The following is a 16,246-nucleotide window of genomic DNA, read 5'->3' on the forward strand; positions in this document are numbered from 1 at the left end:
TATTAGCCACTATCAGGAAAGCAAAAGGCTTTGTATCAGTCTGCATTCAGAGGAAATGGAGCTCTAATATTTGGAAATCATGCTGCACAGAGTCTTGGCAGCCTCATTCCCCAATCTGCTCCAGAAAGCTCAGCTCTAAACACCAGTGAGGACTTTGTGTTTGCCAACAGAGAGAAGTGTCAAGAGGCAGCTGCAGTGCCCACCAGCTCTGGCCTCTACACTTTCACATGTCCACAAAGCCAACCGACATGGAACTGACACACAAAAAACCAGCTCAATTAAAAATTGTGGAGTTTGTTTACCCTTCTGATTTCTGCAGTTGATAAACCAGATATTTTGAGCTGCTCGTGCTCCTTATGTAGGTTTTTAAATGCTTCCATGAGTTCTTCATACTGTGAAATGAAATGGAAATTGTGCAGAATGAGCTCTGTGTCCAAGGATTTCAGATCAACACAGTTTTACTACTAAGACAGTAAATGTAGACATAGAAATATGGTGAGAACAAGATAAAAAGGCATTTCCCATTGCAAAAGCTTGTGAACTTATAAAGCAGAAATAAAAAAATCACAGTGCATTATCTTCCATTTGAAGAGACAATCAGAACTTCAGAGTTTCCTCAGTATTTTCACCTTTTGTAACACAGACTGTCTTTGCAAAACAGGAAGATGAGCTATCACCCGAGAGGGACAAATTAATAAATGACTCTCTCTTACTATACATTTGTGTACAACACATATATAAATGTATCAGCCCCAAAAGGAAGAGTTTGCTCTAACAACACTTTTGATGGAAGCAATGGGGTTTGAGTTTCCAGAGTGGCCCAAGAGCAGGGCTGTGTGCACACGTGAGAAATGCCTGTGCCACATTGCATAACCCTCAGAACGTCCCAGAGATTGATAGATGCAGCTCAGCACTCACAGACAAGGAGACAGTGTGCTACTTCCACACCAGTACTTTGCCCACCAGGAATCTTAAACTGAGAGGCAGTGTGAAAGTCTGTGTGGGTAGAGAAATAACAGGGGACAGCAAGAGTTTAGAAATATGGAGAGGAAACAAATTTAGATTCAACTGGGAGAAACGCGAGCTGAGGTATAAGGAAAGATAATCTCCACAGAAACAGCCCTTCAGTGAGATGGAAAAATCTAAAAGGAGAGTACCAAGTCATTTTTTTACTTCCTGGAAAGAGCAGGTGATATGAAAGGTGAATACCAAATGGGAACAGCAAAGGCCAGTTCAAACAAAGGCATCAGAGCCCTGAGCAGTGAAGCAGCAACTCCAATTCTATAAAACCCTGAGGAAGCAGCATCCAGAGCGCTCTGCCCAGTTCTAGTTGGTTCAGTAACAAGCACACACTGACAAGCTGGAAGGAATTCAAAAAAATAGCAATGAAATGGCTAAGGAGAAGAAGGTAAAATCATAAAGAGCTGGATTAAGTGGCAAATAAAGGTGTGATGAGGAAAGCACGGGCTGGACAAGGAGGAACAAGTTACAAATGCAGGAGTAAAACCCAGCTGGCTTCCATGATACCCCTGCTGCACTCTGGAAGTCCTTTAACAAAAATGAAGATGAGCAGGTGCTCTCTGAGCAACTGCATTCCCCTGCTGGTGTCCAAGAGTTTTCCTTTCTGTGTCTCTACCTCTGTCAGAAGAGGAGTTCCATAAGACTTTTCCCCCTTGGAACATGAAATTTCAAGGTCAGTGGCAGGATTCAAACAAGGCAGAGCAGAGTTTGATGGATCATAACAAAAAGGGGTTCTCACTTTTCCCTTTGGGTGCCCCACATGCACCTGAAATAAGGGCACACCCAAAAAAACACCCAGGTTCCTATAGGGCAAGAGAGATCTCTGGCACCTGGGAGCAAATCACTGAGCCTGAACTGAGATTAATGCCTGAAGTTGGTTATTTCTTAAATTGTGTACTGCAGGCAATGCATGTGTGAATCACAACACAGCTTGAAGGTGGCAGGTTTGCTGAGTATCTTCTAGAAGTAATTTCCAGAAGTTCATTTTTGCTTGACTCTACACACCCATAAAACTTGTCTGTGTTGTAAGGTGCCCAAACTCTCATTTTTGAAATTTCCCTTAAAAGACACCATTGCAAGACTGTATCTAAATAATTCAGGCTAATTGTTTAATTCATTACTATCTAAATATTTGCACTGTCATGTTATATTGCAGTAAGGCATTCTATTACCCCAGCTCCTGTTTTGAATTAATCAGCAGGGTATTAGTTTGGTAAGATGGTTCTATTACTGTAATCCCAAAAAGGAACACATCTTACGTCATGGAAATTATGGAGGTGGATATTTATACACATGAAGACTGTGACATACAGAACAAAACATACAATCTGCATTCCCTTCTCTCTCTGCTACTTCTGCTGAGTTATTTCAAGGTATAAATCCAATATTGTTAGAGGTAACAAAAAAATAAAAGGCTTAGTCAAGCCTCAGTCAGACTGCTCAGCTTTGCTGATGCTGAGTTAATAGATCAAGTTACCTCTTACAAACACTCAAACCCACTGTGGTTTTACAGAAGAAAAGGCACAGAAAACTGGAAAAATATTAAGTAAATATGTACCTCAGATAATAAACCCAAAACTTTGGCTCACTTCAAGTTTTACATTTCAAACCCACCCAGTCTGACTATCTAAAATCAACATTTAAGGCTCACAAAAGAAGTGGGAACATAATAAGTAGGAATGTCAGCACAGAGAAAAAGAAATCTTTTCTTTATTCACAAAATAATAAATGGCTAAAGCAAAAGTGGAGTAAGGCTCATACAAATATTAGGCATCAAATACTATCAAAGGACTATCATGACTAAAAATAGAATTAATGGACAATTAGGAGATATCGACTTTTGGTCATAACATTTTCTGGACTTGTTTGAAGTGGTAATTTTATAAAGTTAAAAATATCCAGGTCATATTTCATAGAAAAAAACTCCCAAACCTGTTCAAAAATTAAGAACTAAAAGTCTGTCTAAGCCAACATGGCTCTGAACATTATTTGGCACCCAGTGCTTAATGGGCTTAAGGCCTTTTAATTCAATGCTACTTATTAATAGATAATTTCAGGGTTATTGGAGGAAAAGTGGTCAAGACATTATGAATCTTTGCTTGTCCTTGATTCCAACAAGCTTTTAACATAACTCACTTGAACATGTATTCCAGCATTACCTCCCTGATTCATTTATCCCTCCCTCCACTAGCACTTTAATTAATGTAAAATGTTGGCATTCATGAGAAGTGGTACCTGTTTGTTGAAGTCAGCCACAGTATCATCCTGCAGGAACTCTGCTGGCACTTCCAGCTTCACTAAGAAACGTGCCAGGTAAGCTCTTGTCCTGAGTTCACTGGTCCTCTGCAGAAGCCAATGTAAGACAGGATGAATCACAGTTTTGCTTCCAGTAACCAGCCCTTGGCGAAATGCACTCCTGTACGGAACCAACCAGGAGAAAATGCCAATAAATCCCAAACAAAAGAATGCTGGCTTGGAACAAAAATCCTGCAATGTTTTGACATTCCTTCTCCACTTGCCTAATGATTTTTGTAATGCTGTTAGAAGAGAAAACGCTCACAATGAGGCTTGGATTTGATTAGCCTGGAAAAGAGAAGGCTGAGGGATTTGCACATTCCAGAACCTGAAGGGAGCACAAAATAGAGATGAGATGAACTTTTTACCAAGGCTTTGAGTGCCAGGACAATGGGGGCAGGGCTGGATTAGATATTGGGAAGCAATTCTTCCCTGTGAGGGTGGGCACAGGGTGCCCAGAGAAGCTGTGACTTCCTTGGAAGTGTCCAAGGGCAGGTTGGATGGAGCTCTGAGCAACATGGGACAGTGGAAGGTGTCCCTGCACATAGCAGGGGGTTGGAACAGGTGATCTTTAAGGTCCCTTTCAACCCAACCCATTGTGAGCTGGAAGTCTGCAGTTTAGGCTCCCAGTTGTTCTACCCGATAAAAACCCTGTAACACACTCAAAGGATGAAGCCAGCAGTGACAACTCCTCGTTCCCTGTGACAGCAGAGCGGTGGGAGCGCGGGATTTGGGATCTGGGATCACCTGGCACAGGTGAGACAGAACCGGGACCGGGACCAGGGCAGGGCCGGGCAGGGCCGGGCGGCGCCCTCTGCCGGCCGGAGCAGCCACTGCACCTGCACAGGAGAGGGCAGCGCCCACCTGGAGCCTCACCTGGAACCCCAAAACATCCACGGGGACACGGGAACAGCGCCCAGCTGGAACCCCAAAACATCCACGGGGACACGGGAAGAGTGCCCACCCGGGACCCCAAAACATCCACGGGGACACGGGAACAGTGCCACACCTGGAACCCCAAAACATCCACAGGGACACGGGAACAGCACCACATCTGGAACCCCAAAACATCCACAGGGACACGGGAACAGTGCCACACCTGGAACCCCAAAACATCCACAGGGACACGGGAACAGCACCACACCTGGAACCCCAAAACATCCACAGGGACACGGGAACAGTGCCACACCTGGAATCATACCAGGGATCCCAAAACATCCACAGGGACACGGGAACAGCGCCCGCCTGGAACCCCAAAACATCCACGGGGACACGGGAACAGCGCCCACCTGGAACCCCAAAACATCCACAGGGACATGGGAACAGCACCACATCTGGGACCCCAAAACATCCACGGGGACACGAGAACAGCGCCAACCTCGAGTCTCACCAGGGATTCCATCCCAACATCCATGGGGACATTGGACAAGTGCTCACCTGAACTAAAGGTTGGTACCATACAATCTAAAAAAGATATTTTAATGTGATTCGTAGGCAAAAAGGAACTCACAGGTCTGACACAGTCCCTGGGGGTTTGTATTTGAGGATTCCAAGCAGATTCAGCATTCTTTTAGCTGTTTGTTCCGGCAGCTCCTCTCTAATGTCGACAACATGCTAAATGGGTTGTAAAATTAAATAAGTAATTATTCTTTATTACCATTCATATACTAAGAATCATTGTAACTGTTATAAAACAATCAATTTAATAATTAATTACTAGTTATTAGGACAACACTATATTATTTACTATATCCAGTTATATTTTTTCTTTTATAAACTTGTTTGTCCAAGTCATGTCAACTATCTGGCAACACTGAAAGAACTGACTTTATTAATTTACCAGATGATAGTGAGATGCTCCGTACATAACATCCCTTAAATCACCAAACTTCAATTCTCTTCTAATGGATTTTCCTGCAACATGAGTATTCAGGTCAGTTTGCTGCAGGAACACCTTCCCTGCTTGTGGGATCTCATCTGTGCAGTCACACTGACCACAGCACCCGGGCAGTCCTGGCACTCCCAGGCACAGGTATCCACAGCCCAGGTGTGTGAATGGTCCCTTCTCATCTCACACACACTTTGGGCAGCCTCCAAGGAATGGGATATAATTTCCATTGCAACAGCACAGAGGTTCAGTTCTTGATCAGTTCTGCCCTGGGTGTGTGCAAGACACAGCCTGACTGACTAAACATGACTGTCAGTATGAACCATGATCTGAACCTTAATTTCACAGGAAAAACATTGTCATCAGTCTCTGTGGGACAGGGATGCTGCCGCCCTGCCCCAAGAAACATTTGCTGGTTTGCCAAGAGCTCTCAGACGTACAGGTAGGAAGGATTCTTGCCAGGCACGTTTATTTCCTGGAAGATTCATGTAAGATGTTTTGGTGAAACAAACGCGCTGCAGGATTATACTGAGCCAGACTTAAACAAAAGCAAATTCTAGTGTGAAGCCACCTCAGATGTGAGCACCTCTGAGTGCCCTCCTTACCTTCGGGTCAATCTCCCCCAGAACATCACTGAGCAGCTGCAGCAGCTGCAGCGGCTGCAGGGAGTCAAACGAGATCAGATTGTAGTTCTTCCTGAAGGGCTCCTGATTGAGCTTCTCAACAATGAACTGGATTTGGTCACCCATAACTGTGTCCCGGGAAAACCTCTGCAGAGAAGACACAGCAGATGCTGGGGGGGCGATGACCAGCGCCGGGATCGGGGCAGCGGGATCGGGGCCGGGCCCTGGCGGGGCTGCGGGATCGGGGCCGGGCCCTGGCGGGGGCTGCGGGATCGGGACCGGGCGGGGCTGCGGAATCGGGGCCGGGCGGGGCTGCGGGATCGGACCCGGGCCGGGCCGGGCCGGGCCGGCGGGGAGGCCTCGAGCGGAGCCTCGCGCGCGCCGTTACCGCGGGGACGGTTGCCAGGACACGGGCGTGGCGTCACTTCCGGCGTTGCCGAACCGGGCCGGGGCCGGGCACCGAGGGGGCGTGGTCTGTGATTGAGGGGGCGTGGCCGCGTATGGCGGGGCGGGGTCTAACCGTGAGGGGGCGTGGCCTGGCCGTGAGGGGACGCGGCCGAGATGTAAGGGGACCGGGACCGCGACCGCGACCGGCCCGTGGATCGCTGCCCTCACAGCCAGCTGCGGCAGAGCCCGCCGCACTGGGAGCCCTCCCGGTGTCCCTACACATGCCCCGGTCAGTCCTTCCCGCTGCGCCCCGTCCCGTCCCGTTCCCGCCGCGAATTGCGGCTGAGGCCCCTCACGGGGCGCTGGGGCCCCTCACGGGGCGCTGGGGCCCCTCACGGGGCGCTGGGGCGGACACGGCACAGGCCAAGTCCCTCGTGAGGCTCCTTCACAGAACAAGTGGCAGAAATAGGTCCGAGATTCAGCCTCTGGAGGATAAACTTGGCTCTGCGGCTCCTTCTGAGGGAGGTTGTTGTCGCATGTGTAGGAGATGTACAAACAGATTGCTGCAGTTACCCAATTAAGATTTCTGGCAGCCTTTGACAGCACAAAGGGATGTCAAGTGTGGCTGATGTACGTGTCAGGTGAATGGTTACTTCATTGCTTTGAAATGGAAAGGTGCACGGAGGATCCGTGTGGAACAGGAACAGCCAGTCCTGGGCCCAGGCTTGGTCAGGGGCAAATGGCAAATTTATGTTCTGAAAGCTGAACATCAGTTGTTAGCGTGCCTCAAAGTAGCAATAAATACGTAGTGCATAAATCTGAAATAAGGACAGCAGCTTCAAAACCACCAAACAATCCGAACCAGGCTATAAATTAAAGTCAGATTTGCTCATGGGATCTCTCAGTCTGCAAGTTTGTTCTCGCAGATCCTTCAAAAGCCATGCTCAGGCCTGAAATAGTTGGATTTCGGAGCCTCTGTGCTATTTCAATTAGGTTCTTGGATAGTCTTAGAATCCCATGTGAGTCCCCAGATGATGGATTAAAATATGCAGTGAGTCATGTTAAATTGGTGCCAATTGAAATGCACAGGTTGTAAATCACTGCAGAATTTGACTCAGTAAGTAGCAAGCATAAATGCAATACTTTGCAATTCTAAGCACTGCGACTATCTTAGATTAGCTCCTCTTTTCCTTCTGAGAAACAGAAAACGCTTCATACAATAATTCCATGAAATGTGTTGGTCTTTACAGGAAGGCTGAGAAGTGGCACTGATTGGTGTCTGAGCTCTTAACTGGTTAAATGAAGTGACAAAAGGGATGGACGGGTGCCTTGGGGTTGGGTATGAGAGCTGTGGTAGAGCCAGGAACATAATCCAAGTCTCCTGACTCCTGGATTTGAACTTTAAAACCAGATCATGTTTCCTTTGTGCTTTCAGTCCATATACTGACCTTTAGGAATCGTATTTACCTACAAGTTCCCAGAAGAGATCTGCTTTCCCTTGTCATGCTTTCCTGGTATCAGTTACTGTTTTCTCTGATGAGTATTTTGAGCACATAGAACACAGAGGGAGCAGATGAGAATGACATTTCTGATGGAGGTGCCTGTGAGTTCCCCATCTCTTAATCCTGGAGAAACTTTCTGTAAACACTGAGACACATCCTTTGTTCCTCATGCTGAGGGGAAGGCAGTGGTGGTGAGGGTGGAGAGGGATCTGGTCTGGGTGCACTGGGAGGCTGCTACTCTGAGATTTTGCTTTATATTGAGACTATTCCAATCCTCACACCTTCCCAGAAGGAAAGGAGCATTCCCCTCTTCTCATGTCTCTGTAACGTTAAAGAAGAGGAAGGATGAAAACTTTAGATAATGCCAAGATAAGAAAAAGATGATGAGATGGAAACCTGTGAAACCTGATTATTCTGACTCTGGGAAAGGAGACCTCCATGGCCACAAATTGTTAGAACTGGACTGCTGAACTTGTTGATGTGTTTGAAAGCTCAAGTGATTGGAGCCCAGTTTTGTGGGACTTCCCAGCCTGGGGAAAGTGAGAGAGATCCCATGGCATCCCTAAAATTTTATGTTATCATGATCCTTTCTTCCACCAGTTTTGTGCAACCTCCTGACTGCCCCCCTGCTGCTTGATGTTTATGGTCTGTAGTGGTGTCTGTATATTCAAAATTACTGCCTAAAAGAAAAAAATCCAGGCTTAGCTCAGTGCCTTGACCTCTTTATCACAAGAGAATCTTCACAGACATGAAAGAGATTATAAACTCTCAGTGCAGCCTTGGGTAAATATTACAGGAAGCAGCTGAAATTTGTTTATGCTTAACTTGCCTTAAGTTATCTTAGTTTGGGTGCTGTGCTGAGTCAAGTCTTACAGACTCGAGGGCCAGTGTTCCAGTGCATTTGTTGTATAATTCTGGGGCATTTTCCACAGTCCCAAATTACTTTGTGGGGAGAGTGATACAGATTTTGAAGGAAAGTTTGACGTAAGACTTGTTATAAGAGTTCAACCCTACAGTTCCATCCAGTTCTCTGGATAGAATTTGTCTTTTATTTGCTTGTGGAAGCTGCTTATTGCAAAGACATCCTGCAGAGGTAACTTGTGAAGGAAAGAGAACAGAAATAAAGAACCCAGAGCTCTCTGGGTCTGCAGGCACAGCTTTGCTGCTCCCTCCTGACTTTCTCCTCCCTTTACAGGCACTGCTGTGCAGATGCTGCCCAGCAAAGTTGTGACAGAGCTCGACCACAGAGAGCAGCAAATCCGAGTGGGATGAAACCTGAGCAAACGAGAATCCTGCTCCCCGGGGGAACAGAGATCACCTTATATGGGAACATCACGGACAAGGGGATGAACGCCCAGCCGGGCTGCTGAGGTCAGATCCCAAACAGATGGAAGATGTTAGTGTGAAAACAAGAGCGTTTTGGAAGAGGAGACAATACTTCTGCTTTGCTCAAGCATTCTGACCCCTCCTGTTTGTTTGTTTTTGCTATTATAAATATTCTGTTTGACCACCTTGGATGTCGCTGTGGATCCTCAGAGGTGTGAGTGTGGCATAGGATGTTATTTAACAAGGAGGGTTGGTTGGGCAGAGTTAACTCAGCTTCCTCTAGAAAACACTCACAGTTTTGTTTCTTGATGTCCTGTTTGGTTTTGTTTCTTGTCTGAAAAATCCAAAATAACTCCACTGATTAGTCTCAGGTTTACACCAGTGTTTCTGAGATTAGAGCTGCTCTGTCGAGCCTCCTGCTCAAGGCCAGATGAGATGGCGAGTCACCCCTTGCAGCAGATTCCAAGAACAATAAGATGTTTTAGGAATATGCCATAATTGATTGCCTCTAAAGGGCAAATTTTGCTCTGTGCTGCCAAGCAAGGGCTGTTCTCAGTGATAAGTTTGCTGAACAAAGTCTGCCCACGTTCGTGGAGTTGGTTTCACTCTCCTGGGAGGGCAGCAGGCCAGGACATTGCGCACACTGATCCCAATCACACCAAGGATCAGGGCTGCAGGAAATCCAAGTGGCCTTGCTGAGGTTCTGTGCCCACCTTCTGCTATCAGAGCTGGGTTCCCACTGCCACTTTCCAACAACACAATTCCAAAGCACTGTTCCCCAGGAGGAAAAGGCTGAAGTGCTGTCAAAATAGAGGATATAAATAAAGGAACATTGATCAGTTGCTTTGTATTTCTGCTCCTCAGATTCTATTTTATCTCCATCCAGAAAAGTCTGTTGTTAACCTGAATTGGTGCGAGTGCTTGTGGCTTGTTTTTCAAAGCAAGCCTTTTATATCACTTTTATGTAATGTAGAAAGTATCTTCTGAACATACAATAGTTTTTCAAACTTGACAGGGCTTTTATGAGTTAGATGAGCTGGGTGACATTCCTGTCAGCTTTAGAACAGAGGTGTCCTTCCTCCTTAACACATTCAATTAATGAGAAAGTAAAAATGTTAGGCCAAGGTTTTTGAAGCAAACAGCATGAGGCAGAAAAATAATCACTCTGAAAAATTAAAGCCTATATTTTTAAGCTCTTTTAAAGAAAAACAACATGGACAGGACACTACCATTTGTGACAGAAAAAACCAGAGTCTAGGTCCACAGCAACACAGCATGGAGGAAAGTTTTTGGATGACATCAAGGCTTCTTGCAGATAATTACTGTTTCCAAAATGGCACCTGAAGGGTCAGGACGTCACCTCACATTTTCTGTGTCATTTAGGATTGGAAAATAGAAATTCTTTTCTTGTATACATCAATTCAAAGCCAAAAGTTGTGAAGGTGAAACCAAGGCAGAGTTTGATCCAGCTGATGTGTCTCACTCAAAAATTCTCTCACCTACTTGAAAACGTCCATCTCACTTTTATCTTGGAATGCATTTTGTTCAAGAATGATACAAAGAAGCTGACATGTTTTATTCTTATGGGCTTATTTGTATTTTCTGTTTTGTCCAGACAGTTGTCTAGCCACTTCTCACAGACTCTGACAGGAGAGGATGATGTTAACAGCTCAGAAGTACCAGTGTGAAGAAAGTGGCTCACAAAAGCAGCAGGATCTGGGATCCAGCAGAAAACACTGTACCAGTGCAGGCAAGTCTTCAGTTACTGTCAGTTCAATATTCAGAATTCAGCTTTTCTGCCTACTTTTACATCCTCCTTTAATTTGCTCATGCTGTTGAATTAAACTTCTAGCTGAAACACTTAATTTCTCAATCTATCACCAGACCCAGATATGAAACTTTATATAAAATTTTGAAGGAAATTACTTCACCCTCAGCCCAAACAATGACAAGCCCTGTTGACCCAAGCAAAGTGCTAAATAAGGATTGATGAGGTGTGGCAGTACCATGCTTTGGGTAGTTCCTTCTGCAGCTTCCTCCTATAGAAAGCTGCAACAATCTGAAATGTCAAGTTCCCTATCTTACATTTGAGGAGGACAGGTTGAAGTTGTCTCTAAGTGGTAAAAACCCCTTGAGTAAGAGCTTATTTCTTTACAAGAATTCAAACAGAACCATGTGTGAATTATAATGCAACTGTTAAAAACTGTGGAATCCATGGAGAACCTCCCTAAGTAAGTGAAAGACATTTCTACATTTTTTTGGTGTTGAAGGAAAGATACACTGACAACATCATGAAACTTTAAGGTACTCCCTCTGCCTAGACACTTACAGATCTCAGGTATGTAAAGCAGCTCTTTCCTTCACAGCCATGCTGTTAACACTCATTAAAATACCCAAATCACTGACTTCTACCAAGCTGCCCTGCTGTATGATCCTGTGGTGAAGTCATAGCCTCCAGTTGGTACCATCATGCAGCTGCCATAGAAACAGTTTTAGGTGTTGCAGGCTCATCTTGAATTCACTGGAGACATTTGGCTCATTAATTCAAATGTCAAGGAAAATGCATCAACGTAAGAGAGCTTTAAACAGGGACTGAAATGTTTAAAAAGTATCCTAATGTGGGGTTTTCTTCTGCAAAGAAAGAAGATGTGAAAGTTCTCTGTGGGTTCATTTATCACATTGAGGTTCCTTCAGCTTCCCCATGGAGTAGATTGGTTGTCTGTGCTTTGTGCTGCAGGCTGGTGTTTGGGGATCCTCCTCAGACCAAAGAACAAACTTTTCATCCTCCCTACATAGATCATGAAAACCTCAATGCTGGCAATCTCAAACAAGAGATGATAAAACTCTGGGAGAAAGATTCCACAGAAAATGCTGCTGTGACCTAGAGTAGCATGGAAGGGCCTCATAGCCATCTTTTGTTGTAACCCCATGACTGTACAATATCTAAGCTAAAAATGTTCTATTTCAGCCAAAGAATAAAAAATATATATATATTTCAACTGAAATTATGGAACTGATACTCTAAGAAAATAAATTATAATGAATTTTGGTTCCTCTCAGCCAGCTTTGAAATATATACATAAGAAACTAGGTCAATTAGCACTTTCATTAGCTCATTTACAAGCCCATATGTATAAAATATAAGATACATATAAGTTTCTACATTTATATCTCATCTTCTCCCTAATTTGGGGTTTTCTGCAGAAACAGAGCAGTTCTTCCACTGCCAGGTCCCCTCCCGTGCCCACAATGCCTCCTACAGCTCCTTCTGCTGAGGTTTTTCAGCACTTGGGAGCAAATTCCATTCCTTTCTCATGTGGACAGAGTTATGATCTGAGAAAGGCTTTGTCCAACAACAGGAAGGCTGTAATTGTTCCTACAGTATCCGGGAAAGATATGCATGAGCTTCCTGAGTTAATGAAATCCTAAAGGGTTTGTTATAAAATTTCAGCCACTGCCAGTCATTTTGAAATGTCACCCTGTCTAGGCTCCTGCTGGGATGTTACAGAGGGAATTTTGCTTTCAATTACATTGCACAGCTGACACATTCTGCCTTGTTCCCTAACCCTCCTCTAACATGCCAGGAGTGGGTCACTACAGGCACCAAAATAATGGATGAGAGGTTTGGTCCAAGCCTCTGATGTATAAAGTTCCTTCACAAGTTCCATTGGCAAGAAGCAAAAATGGAGGATTCACTAAAAAGCAAAGCTGGATGTTTATTTTCTACCAGAACAATACCAAGGTCAGAGCCCAGGAAGCTCTGCCATGTGGTTGAGATACTGAGGTAACAATGTGGGGCTATGGTTACACCCATGATTGTCTTCATTGACCAAATTCCTTTGAAAGGTAAATCTCATGGGCTACACAGGAGACCTCCTTTTCCTTCCTGTTAGCTATGGCAGGAGCTGAACAATTGCATGTTGGCAAGAAGGTTCTTTTCTTTTGGATTGTTCATTTCTGCCTGAGGCAGGGCACTGCTGTTGTGTTTGTAACACCTTTTTCAGAAGGTCTTTGGATCAGCTTCCAGATGCTCCCCAGTGAATGATGATCAACAGTTTCCCATTATAGGTTCATTAATTTTTACCTTTTTAAAAATTAACACACATAATTAATATCTTTAGTGTTACACAGTGAAATTAATCAGTGACTTTCCTGCCCAGGTAGCATCCACAAATGTTGATTTGGTTTACAATTAAGTCTCATTCATTAACTGGGTTCAGAAAACATGGTAAGTCTCTCATGGAAGCTGCACATCATCCAGCTGATGTGCTGCTTGTCATCACAGATCTCTGGTGCAGAGGCATTGCTCAAAATACAATGATAGGGAAAAAAAAATATTTCCTGCTTAGGAGCACTGTCCTTTACAAGGATGACTGACTGGAAGATTGGGTCTCCCCCTTGGAATGGCTCTCTTGATGGAAATTCAAATACTCCTGATCCTTACCCTTTTAGGAGCTGTGCAGCTCTGGTGTAAATGACCACATGTGTGTGGGGACCAGCAGTGAAACTGCCAATTCATGGGGCAGAAATCAGCAGCTGTCAAATGGTACAAAGTCTCACTGGTATTCTACAGCAAGATTTACATCAGAAGCCTCCTGAGTTCATATTTCAGCTGTAATTAGAGTTAGGTTTGGCCCACACAAACAAGTGCAATAAAGAGAGAACAACTGATACCCAAAACTAAGAAAACCACCCATATCTTTCCTGCTCTCCTGAGCCACCTAACTCCTGTTATTCTTAGCAACATATTCCTCCCACTGACAGCTTCCCAGGTGATGGCACAGTGGCATAACATGAACTGATGTATTTAAGTAAAAGAAGTTGGTTCATTTGATGTTTCTTTTTTGGCCTGCGGTTCTGAGGAGCTCTGAACATTTCAACATTCATTTCCCAAAATTTAATTACACCATGTAAGTGCAAACATTCCTCAGTGCTTTCTGAAGAGTAAGTGTTCTGAAAAAATTGTGTAAACTGGCATTTGTTGCTCAGAAAAGCTGTGCATTCAGGACTGTACCTGCCTGAGTGACAAATAGAAAGTGTCTATAATTTTTTAGTCCTATTAGTCCTCCAGGAACCGAGGGAAATTAGGAAAGCTTGGGAACACAGCCTCTCAGCATAACAATTTCATCCCATTCAATAGAATTGCTTACTCAGCTATCCTGGTTTATATTAGGGTAAAGCCACTATAGCTCAAGAGATGTGTGATTCAAGAAGGTGAAAGTGTTTAGTTTACACAAATGAAATTTTGCTGGTGGTTTTATCCAAAGAGTAAAGAATTCACCTTAATTCCCATATCACAGTTAGGGGCACATATATCTGGAAGCTACAAACAAGAAAATGAATATTTTTACAAACTGAGCAGATGTAAAACAGGTTCTAGACAGAGATAAGACAGCTCTGAACAGATCAGCTCTGAGCACAAAGCTGCCACAGAGAAGCTTCTTTCTTACCATCAAGAGCAGGTGTGAAATAACCTCTATCCTGAGGACTAGAAAAAAATTGATCCTAGAAAGAGTTAGGAAAACTCTCAAATAAAACCTGACTGACCTGCAGACTAAAAACTGGCCCATAAAACTTATCTCTAAGACCTTTCAACACAGAAAAAAGGGCATTGCATGTGTGTGCAAGCAAGAAGATAGAAGAACATACCACAATATGGTGCATGGAGTGACTCACTGCCTTCAGAGAATACAAATCGTATTGGTGAATGGGAAGCAAGATCTCAGGAACTCTGATTAAACCACTCAGAGTCTCCCAAACTTAGCTTGCAGTAGGATGTGCAGCAGAGAGTGGAATCGATTAAAAGCTTGCTCTGCACTGGTTTGTTGGCATCAAGATGGCAAAACAGAGCAACAGGGACTGAACTCAAACAGAAAGGGGGAAAATGAATTTTTCTTTAGATGTCTCTGTCTTCAGAATACCTGGAGATGGTAGCAAGCAGGAGGTTGAGTTGCTGGCTTTTACACCAGACATATCCTCTTAAACAGTTTCCTCTTTTGGTACTTGAACAGGCAACCAACTGTAGAACAAATTTTGAATAGCAATGACAGAGGGATCTGTGAGTATCTGCCACTCCTGCAAGTGACCCTTCAGCTAAGCAAATTCCTATTCAAATTATTTATTTAAATGAAGGCAAACAGGGCTTAGAGGTCAGTCAAGCAAACCAGTCAAGAACAATGCAGCACTTTGAGTCCTGAGACAGAAGGAAAATGGGTGTTGTCATCAGAGTTTGGATATTAGTGTCATTGAGTGGTGTAGTAGGTATTTCAGTTTAATATAATGATTTTTGTGTGCACTGTCAGCTTTTCATTGTCACATTTAAAGGATGTCTTTGTTCCATGCTCTGTGACTGCTTATTGATCCATTAGCTGATGTGAGCTGTGCACCAGGAAAGTTTTGGTAGAATAAGAAACTGGAAGTTGGTTAAAGCTCCCATGATTCTTGCCACACTCTACTGATCACAGAATGGAAAATGCTGATGTCCAGAATGCTGAAGTGTGCTCAGGAGTTCAGAGCTGGTCTAGAATGACATGATTTTAAAGCTGTCAGAGCATGGGCATTCTGTGACCAGAGGATGTATTTTCTTGAGTCAACTAAAAATTGCTGCTTTCCTGTGGTGGGTGCGTGCCCGCGGGAGTGCGTCGGTGGTGAAACAACTCGTGAGGTGTCGATTCGGTTTCGCTGGGGTGGGAGATGGCAACACAGAAAAACAATCCTCCTCCAGATCTGCTGATCCATCATCATTATCCCTATTGTGCTGTGTCAAGTGCAGAACCCAATGGTGAGGATCCCTGCTGAAAATTCTCTCTGTGGTTGGATGAAGCAGCAGATGCTGCTTTCCTTTAATTTATGTTGGGAATTGTTGCAGAGCCACCCTGTGAAATTTTGTGCTGCTGGCAAGCTGCAGCACCAGCCAGTCCAATGAGAACCATGAAAATGAAGAATCTGAGCCCATGTGCACTGGTGAGTCCCATGAGAACCATCATAATGAAGAATAGAAGCTGGGGCTAACCCTTAGACAAAGAGCCTCTTCCCCAGACTGCCAAAAGTGGTGCTGCTGTGGCAAATGCCAACCAACTCGGAAGCAACATGAGCAGCTCTTGCTGAAGGAAAAATTCATCACAACCTGAACTGGTTTCAGCAGCTGGTGCTGTCTGATTGCACCCTGAAGAAAGCCAGAAGTCACCTCAAAGCATGACCCTGAA

The 16,246-nt window shown here is 44.3% G+C and overlaps 1 protein-coding gene and 1 long non-coding RNA gene across 3 annotated transcripts in view; one reads left to right on the plus strand and one right to left on the minus strand.

Annotated features, from left to right (window-relative positions):
- Positions 1-6,056, minus strand: part of IFT81 (intraflagellar transport 81) — a 37,140-nt gene extending 31,084 nt beyond the window's left edge. Inside the window, exons 1-4 of the mRNA XM_033075946.2 lie at positions 5,809-6,056; positions 4,826-4,929; positions 3,256-3,436; positions 303-392 (exon numbers count right to left, since the gene is read on the minus strand). Of these exons, the coding sequence (XP_032931837.1) occupies positions 303-392; positions 3,256-3,436; positions 4,826-4,929; positions 5,809-5,952 (519 nt within the window). The 5' untranslated portion in view covers positions 5,953-6,056. The remainder of the gene's footprint in view (positions 1-302; positions 393-3,255; positions 3,437-4,825; positions 4,930-5,808) is intronic.
- LOC117004830 lies at positions 4,580-10,790 on the plus strand. 2 transcript variants are annotated; one of them, XR_004419694.1, is made up of 3 exons: positions 4,580-4,763; positions 8,911-9,086; positions 10,657-10,790. It is a non-coding gene; the product is annotated as an uncharacterized LOC117004830 (long non-coding RNA). The 2 variants fall into 2 exon arrangements; XR_004419693.1 differs by lacking the exon at positions 4,580-4,763 and adding an exon at positions 6,417-6,502.
- Positions 10,791-16,246: the final 5,456 nt, after the last annotated feature.

This window comes from Catharus ustulatus, chromosome 18, assembly GCF_009819885.2.
Source record: "Catharus ustulatus isolate bCatUst1 chromosome 18, bCatUst1.pri.v2, whole genome shotgun sequence".
Classification (NCBI taxonomy): Eukaryota; Metazoa; Chordata; class Aves; order Passeriformes; family Turdidae; genus Catharus; species Catharus ustulatus.